At 41.7% G+C, this 15413-nt stretch overlaps 1 protein-coding gene across 2 annotated transcripts; it reads right to left on the bottom strand.

The window, feature by feature from the left end:
• Window positions 1-374: 374 nt before the first annotated feature.
• On the bottom strand, window positions 375-15060 carry LOC135505063 (carbonic anhydrase 7-like). Of its 2 annotated transcripts, none has more exons than XM_064924124.1 (7): window positions 14902-15060; window positions 14345-14542; window positions 9907-10025; window positions 5175-5270; window positions 4351-4413; window positions 4056-4211; window positions 375-2109 (listed from the first exon to the last, which is right to left on the bottom strand). In XM_064924124.1, the coding sequence occupies exons 1-7, from the start codon at window positions 14936-14938 to the stop codon at window positions 1987-1989; spliced, it is 792 nt and encodes a 263-aa protein (XP_064780196.1). In that variant the 5' UTR covers window positions 14939-15060; the 3' UTR covers window positions 375-1986. The 2 variants fall into 2 exon arrangements, with proteins under 2 accessions (XP_064780196.1, XP_064780203.1); XM_064924131.1 differs by having other exon boundaries at window positions 14345-14536.
• Window positions 15061-15413: the final 353 nt, after the last annotated feature.

Here is a 15413-nt window from a genome sequence, read left to right as displayed (position 1 = left end):
GAGTCTTGAAAAGCTTCATCGTTGAACACGTTCATACATTTGTATCTGGTTCAAGGTTCATTCCATACTGAAATTCCTCATAAATCAATGGCTGTCAAGAAAATCAGTGATCATGTGTACTGTTACGTTTCCTGATTTCAGTGGACTGACTGACATGTTTCCGCGGAGTCATGAAACGGACCATACCATACGTGTTGGTGTTTAAAGGTTATCCACTGTAATACATTTTGAACTTGCTCGGAGCTCATTTGGAACTTTCTCAGAACGCTTACTTCTCAGCTCTCTGTTAGACCACATGGTGGCAGCAGTGACAACTAATTCTGGGACCCACACTTGAACTCGTCATAAAACAATACATACTGTTTAAGGTCATCTGCATACTCCACACACACACGCGCCTTTTAATGGTAACAAAAAGTTTGACACATTCTTTCAACACATCTTTGTTTCTGAAACAAACAGTACTGAATCAATCTATTTTTAAGAGTTAGAATTCACACACACAAAAAAAATAGTCAATTAAATAGTTACCAGTTCATGCAAAATGATTCACATAGTAAATATTTCATAAATAACGCTTCTCATATTGTATAATATCAATTGTTTGAAATAGATAACTCAAGTGCCAGTTCCAAGCCTTAATTCCCACGGGTAGGACAAGGCAGAGCGTGTCTGCCTACCAGCTTGTCCATGTTGGTAAAGTCCACCTCTATCTATTGAACAGCATTTACATAAAACAACCATAACTCAAAACACACCAAGAGGACAGAGGAGCAATTTCTCTTACAGCTGCCTCTAACCTGGGGCTCTATTAATTATTATGACCCTCACTTACTGAGACCTTCCATTATCGCAAAAGAATTACATCAATTCATTACCCTGCTTGGAACAAAACATCGTACAGTAGTGTAGGAACGGACTGTGGGGAGGAGGGCTGTTCTGTGGCACAGGAGGAATGAGCAGCACAAAGACATGGACATAAACCCATTACAGAAGTGTCTCATTGACATACAACAAATTCTGTATATGTACGCCCTCTCTTTCATTTCTCGAAAGTGGAACGGTTTTAATCCAACATGAGCTCAATCCTCTATTCAGCGTATACTTGGCATCTTTAAAGCGGATGTACAGCTGAGAAGGCGCCCTGGTGCCATTCCCTCAATCACTGGGCTGTCAGGGCACGGGGAAAGTATGGAGTAAACTCTTCCATTTACAGTTGAGCAATTGAGATTTGGCAGCCGCTCGCTACCCCAATTCCGCCCACAGTTGTGAGGGTTGGGTTAAAGGATCCATGGCAACTAGGACGAGGTGGATCAAGTTGAAATAGCCAAGCTAAATATGGATCAACATAGGTTACCACCAGGATTCAGACATCATGTTAGAGCACTGGCGTCATCTTCCAATGGTGTGGCTAAACCCCTGGGAAGAAGACATGGCACCTTGCATAGAAAAACTAGCAGCCTCAACAACAACAATCCACTGGATGGACAGAAAATGTGTGTGTGTGTGTGTGTGTGTGTGTGTGGAGGGGGACTGTTAAATGCTTTTCACTACACCCATTTGAGGTCACGTTGTACATCTTCAAACAAAATTCAAATCAGATCAATTATTTCGCTAGAGTTACATACATTACGCTGTTCGGTCAAGGATATGCCTGGATGGCTTTGTGAGCAATATCTTTCACTTCATAAAAATGTTACAGAGGACTACTATGTTTAAAAATATAGAGCTGTGCAGAGGGCACATAGTAGCCATAATGACTGATTCAAACGTTGATATCTGCTTCTGGCATTCAATTAAAGTGCGGTTGAAAACAATTGAACAGTAGAGGGAGATGTGATGTTTCACACCCCTGATTCTGTGTTCATCAGCAGTAGTAAAAAATATATATATTCAAAGTTGAGAATAATCGCTACTCAAACATTCACTCTGGCATATAATAGACCACATGTGGTCTATGCCACCTGGAGGTTATTTGCAGTCACGTTATTCGAAGGATGCTAGCACCTTCCTGCCTTTCAGGGGTTGAGGGGGTCGGAAGTTGTTCTCCATGCATTTCCTGCTCGCTTCCTCCTCTCCGCTGAAGAGCAGCATCCTGAACTTTCCCATCTGTGGAGAGATGTTTGGAGACAGAAAGAAACACCTTAGACACTGGATGCAGTGTCTGAGGGAGGAAAAAACATAATAATAGCTTCTTACGTAAGAAGGGCTTTTCCCTGCTGAGTATCCCCAAAGAATTTCACAATTAAAAAAAGGCCAAAACGTTTCCATCCATCATGTTAATCAGCTCCCAGGGATCAAAGGATTGTGCCACTGGAGTCCTACACTAAGGGCGAGGGAGCAGGCCTGTGCTCCCAGGCCCAGTCAGCCAGGCCAGGAACAGAGGTATGCAGACCACATGCCAATGAACCAAAGCTGACTTTAATTACTTTTTCCAGTGCCATTGCAAAAAAGCTGAGAACACAAAACAGGGTCAGCCCAGGAGGGGACCTGGAAGGCATGCAGTCACCTCCCTGGTAAACAGCCTGCTATAATGGCAGTGGCGTAAAGTATTAAGTAGTACTTTAAAATATTTTTACTTAAGTTGTTTTTTGGGGGTATCTGTACTTTAGTAGTTATATTTTTTTACATTTTCTTTGACACCAAAAAGCACAAATGCACACACTTATCAACAGAACATCCCTGGTCATCCATACTGGCTCTGATCTGGCGGACTCACTAAACATGCAAGCTTCGCTTGCAAATGATGTCAATGTTGCAGTGTGCCCCTGGCTTTACGTACATTTAAAAAACGATACCATCTGGTTTGCTTAATAAGGAATTTGAAATGATTTATACTTAAGTATATTTTAGCAATTAGATTTACTTTTGATACTTAAGTATATTTAAAACCAAATACTTTTAGACTTCCACTCAAGTAGTATTTTACTGGGTGACTTTTAATCATTTTCTATTAAGGTACCTTTACTTTTACTCAAGTATAACAGTTGGGTACTTTTCCCACCAATGTATAATTAGAACTACTAAGTGTATTGTAAATATTTAAGAAAGAATGAAATGGTATATTAGCCAACTACACCATTGAGTCTATTCTCTACTCTAATCTTTTTTTCAAGCTATATGAGCACCTGCAAAGGGAGAATCTAGCCTACAGTAATTCAGAGAATATGCACTGCACAGCTACATAGTAAAGAATCTGGGTGTGTGCGTGACTGTCACGAGCTCCGGGGTAATGCCCACTGTTTGAATGGAGCTTAACCTGTGACTTGTGACACCTGGATCCACAAAGAGTTCTTTCAAATCTAGGGTTCCCACTAGGATTACAGCAGGCCACTGCTGCAGTCCTCTTTTGAGTCCCCTCACACACAGAGGAACTGCATGGCATCCAAACCACACATACAGTAATCCACTCAAAGCCATGGCTGAGCCTACTGCCCTGGCACCCTCCAATCAAAGCCCTCCGTCTGGAGAAAGCCCAGCCACAGTAACATCAAAGATGGCTCAAGGACAGCCCCAGCTCAGTCACTGGTGGTCATAAAAACAGATAGTGTTCGTTTACACAAGGCAGCCCAATTCTGATATATATTTTTTTATCACTAATTGATATTTTGAGCTATCAGATCTTTTTCAGAGCAGATCTGAAAATATCTGATGCGATTGGTCAAAAGACCAATTAGTGGGAAAAAATATCACAATTGGGCTTTCACAACGCAGCCATAGTGTTGCAAGTGAGCCATCAAAGAGAACCTTGACATACTTTTACTTGTCAATTTCAGTGTTTCAGAATAATTACTTCAACAGACACTCCCACATAAATCAGTGTAAAAATCTCAGTGCCTTTTTCTTTCTTGAACTTTTGGAGGAAGGGCAGAGGAAAGGCAGAGCACCCACCGTCAGGGCAGACAGCGGTCATTCAAATGGTTCATAATTTACATCACGACAAAAGCAGTGGTTCACTGTGGTTTCCCGAAGCGGAGACCCCACATTTCCATAAGCAGAGATATCTCCATATTGGTAGTACTGATTCACCCCTATCAGATGGCGAGGGCTCCCACCTGTTTCTCTGAAACTACGATTGGCTCCTTCAGAACAATCCAGGTGACACTCTCGTGAAGAGGTGGCGTGGTCAGGGAACCCGGGTAGGTCCAGAAGTGGAGGCTGTTCGGTAGGAGGCACTTGGGATTGAAACCTTTGAAATCTGCAACGCTTCCCTGGGTGCAAATAGAACAAAGAATAGGATGAGAAAAATGGATTATGCAACACTTAAGATTAGTCTTTTATCAAATGCCCTGTTGAATCATCTGAGACACTCGTTAGGTGAATCATTCTTTTGCATTATGTCAGACTTACCTTAAACTTCACCTTGTATAAAGCATCTGTTATCTTGTGTAACCCTCTGTGTTCACCTCCGATCTATAAACAAAACACCTCCCCTTTTTTAGCTCAACATTCAAACATTTGCCCAGATTGTGATATCTGAGAAAATATGATGCTTTCCATAAACCTTCTAAATATATTACAAATGATTTTTTTAACCATCATGCACTGTATGCGTACTCTGAGTGTACAGGAACGCCTTCCTAATATTGAGTTGCACCACCTTTTGCCTCCTGGCACCCACTGCCATACCTCATTCAAAGACACTTAAAATATTTTGTCTCGCCCTTTCACCGTCAATCGCACACATACACAATTCACATCTCAATTTTCTCGAGGGCTTAAAAATCTATTTAACCTGTCTCCTCCCCTTCATCTACACTGATTTAAGTGGATTTAACAAGTGACAATGTCTTTCACCTGGTCAGTCTGTCTGTCAATGTTGTTATCAATAAGATATTTCATAGACACATACATTTTATACTTTGTATTATGTCAATACATTGTCTACAAAAGTGTGCCACATATGTTCCACATGGTACTGGTATGACTGAACAATTGTCAACACAAACATGGTTAAAATGTTTTCGTCCACTCTGTTCAGACCAAAATCATAACATGTTTTTACATTGTTCCTTCAGTGATCGCTGATCTTCAGTCTAATCCCTGTTAAAACAGAACTTGGTGAAGCAGAAAGAGATTCAATTCCAAAGCAATTTACTGTCTGGCAGATAAACAGCTGCTGGCTGTTGCGGGGGGGGGGGGTAAGCGGGGTACCCCGGGGGACATCCTCTCACCTCTAAAAAGATGCCAAGGACAGCCAGGCCATCGGGGGCTGCCGCTGCCTCCCCAAATGTCTTGTACTTGTCTGCGTTCCAGTGCACCAGATGAAGCTGCAGGAGGAAACAGGGAGGAGGGGCAGCAGGGTTAGGGACAAGCCTGAGCCAAGCACCCACATTCAGGGAAACAGCTTCGTCTCAGGTACTAAACAAACCAGTTGCCTAGTACAGAGGTCAACCGAACCAGAGAAGGGAAAACTACTTCTTGGCAAATATAGATGCAGATGTACAGTGCAGTCAGAAATGTTCCACAATTTGTTACGTTATAGCCCTATTCTAAAAATGTATTGAATTATTTTTTTCCCCCTCATCAATCTACACACAATACCCCATAACGATAAAGCACATTTTTGCAAATGTATTAAAAATCAAAAACAGAAATAAACTCAGCAAAAAAAGAAACGTTCTCTCACTGACAACCGCATTTATTTTCAGCAAACTTAACTTGTGTAAATATTTATATGAACACAAGATTCAACAACTGAGACATAAACTGAACAAGTTCCACAGACATGTGACAAACAGAAATTGAATAATGTGTCCCTGAAAAAAGTGGGGGGGGGAATCAAAATCAGAAGTACCAGTCAGTGTCTGGTGTGGCCACCAGCTGCATTAAGTACTGCAGTGCATCTCCTCCTCATGGACTGCACCACATTTGCCAGTTCTTGCTGTGAGATGTTTACCCCACTCTTCCACCAACGCATCTGCAAGTTCCCGGACATTTCTGGAGGGGAATGGCCCAAGCCCTCACCCTCTGATCCAACAGGTCACAGACGTGCTCAATGGGATTGAGATCCGGGCTCGTCGCTGGCCATGGCAGAACATTGACATTCCTGTCTTGCAGGAAATCGCGCACAGAACGAGCAGTATGGCTGGTGGCACTGTCATGCTAGAGGGTCATGTCAGGATGAGCCTCCAGGAAGCGTACCACATGAGGGAGGAGGATCTCTTCCCTGTAATGCACAGCGTTGAGATTGCTTGCAATAACAACAAGCTCAGTCCTGCTATGACACACCGTCGCAGACCATGACGGACCCTCCAAATTGATCCCGCTCCAGAGTACAGGCCTCTGTGTAACACTCATTCTGTCGACGATAAACATGAATCCAACAATCACCCCTGGTGAGACAAAACCGTGACTGGAGAGAAAGAGCACTTTTTGCCGTCCTGTCTGGTCCAGCGACGGTGGGTTTGTGCCCAAAGGCAACGTTGTTGCCGGTGATGTCTGGAGAGGACCTGCCTTACAACAGGCCTACAAGACCTCAGTCCAGCCTCTCTCAGCCTATTGCTAACAGTCTGAGCACTAATGGAGGGACTGTGCATTCCTAGTGTAACTCGGGCAGTTGTTGTTGCCATCCTGTACCTGTCCCGCAGGTGTGATGTTTGGATGTACCGATCCTGTGCAAGTGTTGTTACAAGTGGTCTGCCACTGTGAGGATGATCAGCTGTCTGTCCTTTCTCCCTGTAGCGCTGTCTTAGGCGTCTCACAGTATGGACATTGCAATTTATTGCCCTGGCCTCATCTGCAGTCCTCATGCCTCCTTGCAGCTTTCCTAAGGAACGTTGACGGAGATGAGCAGGGACCCTAGCATTTTGGTATATTTCAGAGTCAGTAAAAAGGCCTCTTTAGTGTCCTATGTTTTCATAACTGTGACCTTAATTGCCTACCATCTGTAAGCTGTTAGTGTCTTAACGACCGTTCCACAAGTGCATGTTCATTAATTAGTTATGGTTCAATGAACAAGTATGGGAAACTGTTAAAACCCTTCACAATGAAGTTCTGTGAAGTTATTTGAATTTGGAGTTTACCTTATTTACATTCAGTACCAGTCAAAAGCTTTGACACCTACTCATTCAAGGGTTTTTCTTTATTTTTACTATTTTCCACGTAGAATAATAGTGAAGACATCAAAACTATGAAATACCACATGGAATCATGTAGTAACCAAACGTGTTAAAATATATTTTATATTTGAGATTGCAAAGCTATCATCAAGGCAAAGGATGGCATTCTCTCAACCACCTTCACCTGGAATGCTTTTCCAACAGTCTTGAAGGAGTTCACACATATGCTGAGCACTTGTTGGCTGCTTTTCCTTCACTCTGCAGTCCAACTCATCCCAAACCATCTCAAATGAGTTGAGGTTGGTAATTGTATAGGCCAGGTCATCTGCTGCAGCACTCCATCATTCTCCTTCTTGGTCAAATAGCCCTTACACAGCCTGGAGGTGTGTTGGGTCATTGTCCTGTTGAAAAACAAATGATAGTGGGACTTAGCGCAAACCAGGTGGGATGGCATATCGCTGCAGAATGCTGTGGTAGCCATGCTGGTTAAGTGTGCCTTAAATTCTAAATAAATCACTGACCGTGTCACCAGCAAAGCACCCCCACACCTCCATGCTTCACGGTGGGAACCACAAATGCAGAGATTATCCGTTCACCTACTCTGCATCTCACAAAGACACAGCCGTTGGAACCAAAAATCTCAAATTTGGACTCAGACAAAAGGACAGATTTCCACCCAGTCTAAGGTCTATTGCTCGTGTTTCTTGGCCCAAGCAAGTCTCTTCTTATTGGTGTCCTTTAGTAGTGGGTTATTTGCAGAAATGCAACCATAAAAGGCCTGATTCACGCAGTCTCCTCTGAACAGTTGATGTTCAGATGTGTGTTACTTGAACTCTGTAAAGCATTTATTTGGGCTGCAATTTGAGGCTCGTAACTCTAATGAACTTATCCTCTGCAGCAGAGGTAACTTTGGGTCTTCCTTTCCTGTGGCGGTCCTCATGAGAGCCAGTTTCATCATATAGAGCTTGATGTTTTCTTGCGACTGCACTTGAAGAAACTTTCAAAGTTCTTTAAATTTTCCCGGTTTGACTGACCTTCATGTCTTAAAGTAAAAATGGACTGTCGCTTCTCTTTGCTTATTGGAGCTGTTCTTGCTATAATATGTACTTGGTCTTTTAGCAAATAGGGCTATCTTCTGTATACCACCCATCCCTTATCACAACACAACTGATTGGCTCAAACGCATTAAGGAAAGAAATTCCACAAATTAACTTAAGACACACTTGTTAATTGAAATGCATTCCAGGTGACTACCTCATGAAGATGGTTGAGAGAATGCCAAGAGTGTGCAAAGCTGACATCAAGGCAAAGGGTGGCTACTTTGTAGAATCAAAAATATATTTTGATTTGTTTAACACTTTTTTTGGTTACTACATGTTTCCATGTGTTATTTATCTTTACTATTATATGTCTTTACTATTATTCTACAATGTAGAAAATAGTAAAAAATAAAGAAAAACCCTTGAATGAGTAGGTGTGTCCAAACTTTTGACTGGTACTGTAAGCATTCAGACCCTTTGCTAGGAGACTTGAGGTGCTCCCTGTTTCCATTGATCATCCTTGAGATGTTTCTACAACTTCATTTGAGTGCACCTGTGGTAAATTGAATTGATTGGACATTACTTGGAAAGGCACACACCTGTCTATATAAGGTCCCACAGTTGACAGTGTATATCAGAGCAAAAACCAAACCATGAGTTTGAAGGAAATGTCCGTAGAGCTCCGAGACAGGATTGTGTCGGAGGCACAGATCTGGGGAAGGGTACCAAAAAATGTCTGCAGCATTGAAGATCCCTAGGAAAAGTGGCCTCCACAATTCTGAAATGGAAGAAGTTTGGAAACACCAAGACTCTTCCTAGAGATGGCCACTAGGCCTAACTGAGCAATCGGGGGAGAAGGGTCATGTTCAGGGAGGTAACCAAGAACTTGATGGTTACTCTAACAGAGCTCCAGAGTTCCTCTGTGGAGATGGGAGAACCTTCCAGAAGGACAACCTTCTCTGCAGCCAGATAGAAGCCACTCTTCAGTAAAAAGGCACATGACAGCCCGCTTGAAGTTTGCCAAAAAGGCACCTGAAGGACTCTCACGCCATGCCAAGCGTCACATCTGGAGGAAACCTGGCACCAATCCCTACGGTGAAGCATCATGCTGTGGGGATGTTTTTCAGCAGCAGGGACTGGGAGGCTAGTAATAAATCGAGGGAAAGATGAACGGGGGAAAAGTACAAAAGGATCCTTGATGAAAACCTGCTCCAGAGCACTCAGGACCTCAGACTGGGGTGAACAGGACAACCTTCCAACAGGACAACGACCCTAAACACACAGCCAAGACAACGTAGGAGTGGCTTCAGGACAAGTCTCAGAATGTCCAAACCAGAGCCGGACTTGAACCCGGACTCAAACATCTCTGGAGAGACCTGAAAATAGCTGTGCAGCAACGCTCCTCATCAAACCTGACAGCGCTTGAGAGGATCTGCAGAGAAGAATGGGAGAAACTCAGCAAATACAGGTGTGTCAAGCTTGTAATGTCATACCCAAGAAGACTCGAGGCTGTAATCGCTGCCAAAGGTGCTTCAACAAAGTACTGAGTAACGGGTCTGAATATTTACGTAATTTGATATTTCCTTTTTTTCATGTCAAGACATGTTTTTGCTATGGGAAATTGTGTAGATTGATGAGGGTAAAAACATTTTCTTTTTTTTTACATCTATTTTAGAACACAGCTGCAATGTAACAAAATGTGGAGAAAGTCAAGGGGTCTGAATACTTTCCAAATGCACTGCATGTCGGGGAAGATGTGGTTACCTAGGCTCCGTCTGGGTGATTAGGAGGGGGAAAACGCTCACCTCTGAAGCGTAGGTCTTCCCTCGGACGGTGTGCTCGGAGCCTTGGCTGCCCTTCCCGCCCCAGTGGAAGTGGAACTGTTTCAGCCGGTAGGCGTTGTCAAGGGGGCCAGCCCTGATTACTGTCAGGGCAGAGGACGAGAGTCAGCCAGCCAGCAACTGCCATGCCTCTATGCGCCTATGCCTGGCACAACACACTAGACAGGCAGGCAGAAAACACCACATACCAGGCCTGGAAGAGCGACTCAACCTGGCTACACCTGCCACTGCTCACTAAATCACTCTCGCTGATACAGATCAATGACACTCTGACAACCACAAAAGGCACCTTTCCCCGCAACCACACGGTTTACTACTCCTCCTAATTTGGCTAAACCGGTAATTTATTACAACAACTATGTCCTCATGAAGGCCTTACTTTCCCTGACATAAAACAAATGAGAGTGTATTGTGAGCATGCGTCCTGATATGCCTAGGATGTGTCCTGTAACTAACTGGTCTAATTGGGGTGGTGCTGGGGATAAGGGCCCCAGGATAGACATTGTCTGGGCTGGGCTCAGTTAGTGACAGTGTAGGACATGGCAGTAAGTGACTAATTCTGTCTTTGCATGGCTTGGCTCCAGTGGTAACACACACACACACACACACACACACACACACACACACACACACACACACACCTTTGTGATGGCAGATGAAGAGAATGCCAGAGATCGGAATGTCACAAACTAGGTTTCCTTCCATCTAATTGGTGACAGATTTTTTTTTTATGCTAATATTCTGAAATCATTTTCCCACCAGAGATGGGTTTCCATCAAATAGACGTATTGTGTGCGTGATGACATGGTGCACATTAAAATAATTTTTAGAGTGAAATTCACATGTACCTAATAAAATAAAAACAAGTTAAATGGGTTTCCATCGCATTTTCAACTCTACTGATGGGTTTGTCACAAAAACTGTTGCATTATATAGCAAATGTGCCCACTCTGGTCATGTCATGTGTGCTCTAGCCAACAGCTGGCAGACAGTTCTGGCAGTCTACCTACATGAGATTATTATGGATAAGAGCAAGATTATTTTTATTTGTCCAAGGGCAGCCAAACGTCGACCATCATATCACCAAAATAAGACCCTCGATATTTATTGGAAAGGATAATTCAGCGTAGTGTTGCAAAGGCAAGTAATATTACCATTAAACTACCAGAATGTGTATCTTGCAAGGATTTGATGTAATCTATCTCAAGACATCTAGCGGCCATTTTAGGTACTTCAGATTTTTTTTTTTATATAATTAAGATGTTCAAATTAAACATGCAATTACAGAGCAATAAAACATCTTAAATATAAACCATCAACTTTGTGAATACCATTGGTGTTAAATAGGAGGGTTTCAGCAGGAAATATCCTTTATAAAAATAAATCACTCATTTATTTTGCTATGTCAGTGTGTTATTTCTTGTCAATGTAATTCTTGTCAAACTGGTGGCAGTTGTAAAAGAAAGTCAATTGTTGCACTTGCAGAGTACATAAAAAATAATGGCATTGCTGGATTAGATGGGTTTTTTTTTTTTCATCTCTTGAACCATGTATATCTACTAGAAATTCATGGACAATATGGGGGCATATATAGTAATTAAAAAAATATATATATATATATAAAACTTTAAAAAAACAAACAATATTTAAAAAAATTACAATAGATTGGCCTATATTTTCTGTTATTTACAAAAATGGTATTCTTGCCTTTTGTGCTGTTGTCTGTGCCGAATAATGTTTGTACAATGTTTTGTGTTGCTACCATGTTGTGCTACTGCCATGTTGTGTTGCCACCAAGCTGCGTTGTCATGTGTTGCTGCCATGTTGTTTTAGGTCTCTTTTTATGTAGTGTTCGCCCTTGCCCTATATTTTTGTTTTTAATTCCAGCCCCCGTCGGAGGCCTTTTGGTAGGTAGTCATTGTAAATAAGAATTTGTTCTTAACTGACTTGTTTAGTGAAACAAAGGTTAAATAAAAAATAAATAAAATACTGAATATTCCGGTAACTTCGGTAAACTTTGGTAGCGTTGCAACCCTAATCAAGCGCATCACTGTGCACTTCACCACCCTGTGAAGATCATCGTAATTTATTTCATCAGTAGCCTAACAAACTGCATGCTTTTCAGAGTCATTATGGGAGGACCACATGTGACTCCACGTTTGCTTCGATATGATGGTTATTAGATCAATATTTGCACAAAGACGTTATTGCACAAAGACGTTTCCGCCATTTCTCGCATAATACATTTTACTTCCAAAAAATGATCACACCATGTCGAAAGGACAAATTGTCTGTTGACATTTAGAAAATTGATCCAGCATTTCAGTTTCCATTAGCCCGGTGGTGACTTTATTAATGCGTCTAATAATTCATCCGCATGAAACGGTTGGGTGGATAAGAATGGCACCTGGGTAATGTGTGCTTTAGAGCATGTACAGACGTTTCCTGAGTTAATGATACATTAGGCATGTACACACATGTACAAAAAAGGTACACACACCATAAATCACACAACCACAAAAGGGAAACAGGACAAATGGGCATGCATAGGTGATGGAACTTCCAACCACCCGGATGGTGAAAGTATAGGGAAGTCTATCTATCAGAAGACCATGTCATGCAGAATGGAACTTCTTTGTTTGGTTTCTGTGAATTCGTTTTCATAGTGATCTACACCTGAGCCAAACAGCCACACTTTATTAAGACTGAGAAAAATCAGTCATGGCTTGTATTTTCCTTTTGTGGAGGGCCTTTTTAAATGTATTTGTCACATGCTTTGTAAACAACTGGTGTAGACTAACAGCAAAATGCTTACTTACAGGCCTTTCCTAACAATGTAGAGAGAGAAAAAAATTAAAAAGAATTAAGGAAAAAAAATACACAATGAGTTTACAATAACAGGGTACCAGTACCAAGTCAATGTGCAGGGGTACGAGATAATAGAGTTAGAACACCTTTTGTTGTAGGCATTCAGTTACCACTTTTCAAAATACAAGCCCCAACTTACTTGGTTGTCATTCTATTCAGACCCTTGGTTCCAATGACCTTTTGATGCCACAGAAGCAAAGCAGCTCTCCTCATGTTTTATTCGTCAATGACTTTGTTTACTTGGACTGTCAGTTTAAAAACAGATATGACGCAACTATAAAGATTACCTGATGTGGTCAGATGTCTGGTCTGGCCGAAAGACACTCCAACAGTTAAATACTGGCTTCATTATATCGACAAAAACACATCTCACTGAATCATACAGTCCAGTAGGAGGGGCCTTAATGATATACACATTTAAGTGGTCTATCCATCAACCACATTTTGATGGCGGTTGTGATGAAGTCTGCAAATCCAAAACATATTTTCAATGGATAATATTGAACATTTGAAGTTTCTGGCCAATAAAACTAAATGCTATGTCATTTAGGGCATTAGGCTTCCACAATCTACTACACTGCTCAGAATGGATGACGGTGGAGAATCTGCTGTCAGTGAACTTTGAAGCATAAACAACAGTGACTAAGACCATGCAAAGTGTAAGCTAGACATTGTAATAAACGATTCATCTGCATACTGCACGTAGGTAGAATTGCATCCACTAAAGTGTCACATGTGCATGCAAGGGTGGTGGTTGTAGCATGATAGTACTACTACACAGTACCCGTAACATAATGGTGCCCCCTGACCAATACAGTGGTTGTGTTGGCTAATGTCATAGTTATGAGTGATGGAGGTGTCCAGAAACAACCACCCACCCGTCACAATTGATGTACATCGGTGATAAATAAACTGCCTGGGCTGGCTGACTTTCACACTCAGTCAAAGTTGAAGGGTTGATGATCGAATCTGAAACAATACGATATCTCAATATTGCTTGTATTCAGTGGTGTAAAGTACTTAAGTAAAAAATACTTTAAAGTACTACTTATGTAGTTTGTACTTTACTATTTATATTTTTGACTACTTTTACTTCACTACATTCCTTAAGAAAATATTGTACTTTTTACTCCGTACATTTTAGTTGACACCCAAAAGTACTGGTTACATTTTGAATGCTTAGCAGGACAGGAACAGCCCTACCCTGGTCAGCCCTACTGCCTCTGATCTGGCAGACTCACTAAACACACATGCTTTATTTGTAAGTTATGTTTGAGTGTTGTAGTTTGGCTTAATATAAGATTTTTAAATTATTCATACTTTTACTTTTGATACTTAAGTATATTTTAAACCAAATACTTTTAGCCTTTAACGCAAGTAGAACTTTACCAGGTGACCTTCACTTGAGTCATTTTCTATTATAAAAAGGTATCTTTACTTTTACTCAAGTATGACAATTGGGTACTTTTTCCACCACTTCTTGTATTTCTCTTTGCATTCTATATGATCTATATCTCCCCTCTGTTGCCGTTACCTGTTTTGTCATCGGTGTCATCAAACTCCACTGTCACAGAGTGGCCGTTGTTGCAGATGTTGATTGAGTTGCAGTGGTCGTAGGAGACGAATATGGGAGGCAGGCTGGCATCGTATACAGTGTCCTCGGGAACTATGTCTATGGGAGACTGGCGATTGCCATGGGCGATGGGATAGTTTTTGTGCCATGCATCTGGACCTTAGAAACAAAGATGGTCAGAGCTGGACATGACAAAATGTAATGTAAGAAAGGAGATCCAGTCATTCACCATTTTACAAAAACTTTTATTTTATTTTTTAAAAATCAGCCAATCTGTCACCTGTCGCTTCATAAGAATAATGTCAGAGGTGACATAGTTCAAAACATGAATGTGATTATAGCCTATTGCCATCAGAGAAGTATTTAATAAAATATACATTCAGTATTGCAGAGAAAAATGCCCGAATGCCTGTCACTCGCAGCGCACGAGCGTCCCCAAACAAGGTCAGCGCTGAGATGCGGTGTGTTCTACAGTAGCGTGCATAGTGATGCTCTCCCAGTTTGGTAGGTTTACTTACCGTCCTCCTCTCCGTATCCCCAGTGACACCCTGTCATTTCGATGATTCCGCTTAGATTCACCTTATCGATATGCTGACTAACTCCGCCTCACAGTCCAGACTGCACGAACTGATGGGATAAATGGCGTGACGAAGAACAAGTGCTGGCGTGTGAGCAGTGTTAATGAAGTCTGGGAGTTGAGGTTGGGAAGGATGATCATCAGGTGGCGACGAATGGCAATCGTAATGATCCTTCCTTGCCACGCCCTCTTTTAAATTCCACTGCTTGATTTATGTTACTGTACTTCAAAACATCTAAAGAAAGACCCCATTATTTATGATAATAAGACCTAGTACAACAGCCAATTAAGATACACTTTCCTTTGGACTAACGAAGTAGCATGTTTCACAACATGTTTTAATGATAATATTTCAATGGGTAAAGTGTTGTTTTGCATTTCCAGTTTAAACGCATACCTAATATGTAAGCAATAAGGCACGAGGGGGTGTGGTATATAACCAACATACCTGGC

Source organism: Oncorhynchus masou, chromosome 2, assembly GCF_036934945.1.
Source record: "Oncorhynchus masou masou isolate Uvic2021 chromosome 2, UVic_Omas_1.1, whole genome shotgun sequence".
Classification (NCBI taxonomy): domain Eukaryota; kingdom Metazoa; phylum Chordata; class Actinopteri; order Salmoniformes; family Salmonidae; genus Oncorhynchus; species Oncorhynchus masou.
Note: the sequence above shows the minus strand (reverse complement) of the source record. Positions and strands in the feature narration are given on the sequence as shown.

Bases quoted from the DNA above. Each gene is read 5' to 3' on its own strand.
- LOC135505063 (XM_064924124.1), bottom strand. From the start codon at position 14,938: ATGACAGGGTGTCACTGGGGATACGGAGAGGAGGACG. The intron at 5,271-9,906 runs GTGAGCGTTTTC...TTCCTCCTGCAG, and splicing joins GGAAGACCTACGCTTCAGAG to CTTCATCTGGTGCACTGGAA. The intron at 2,110-4,055 runs GTGGGAGCCCTC...ATCTCTCCACAG, and splicing joins TCGTAGTTTCAGAGAAACAG to ATGGGAAAGTTCAGGATGCT.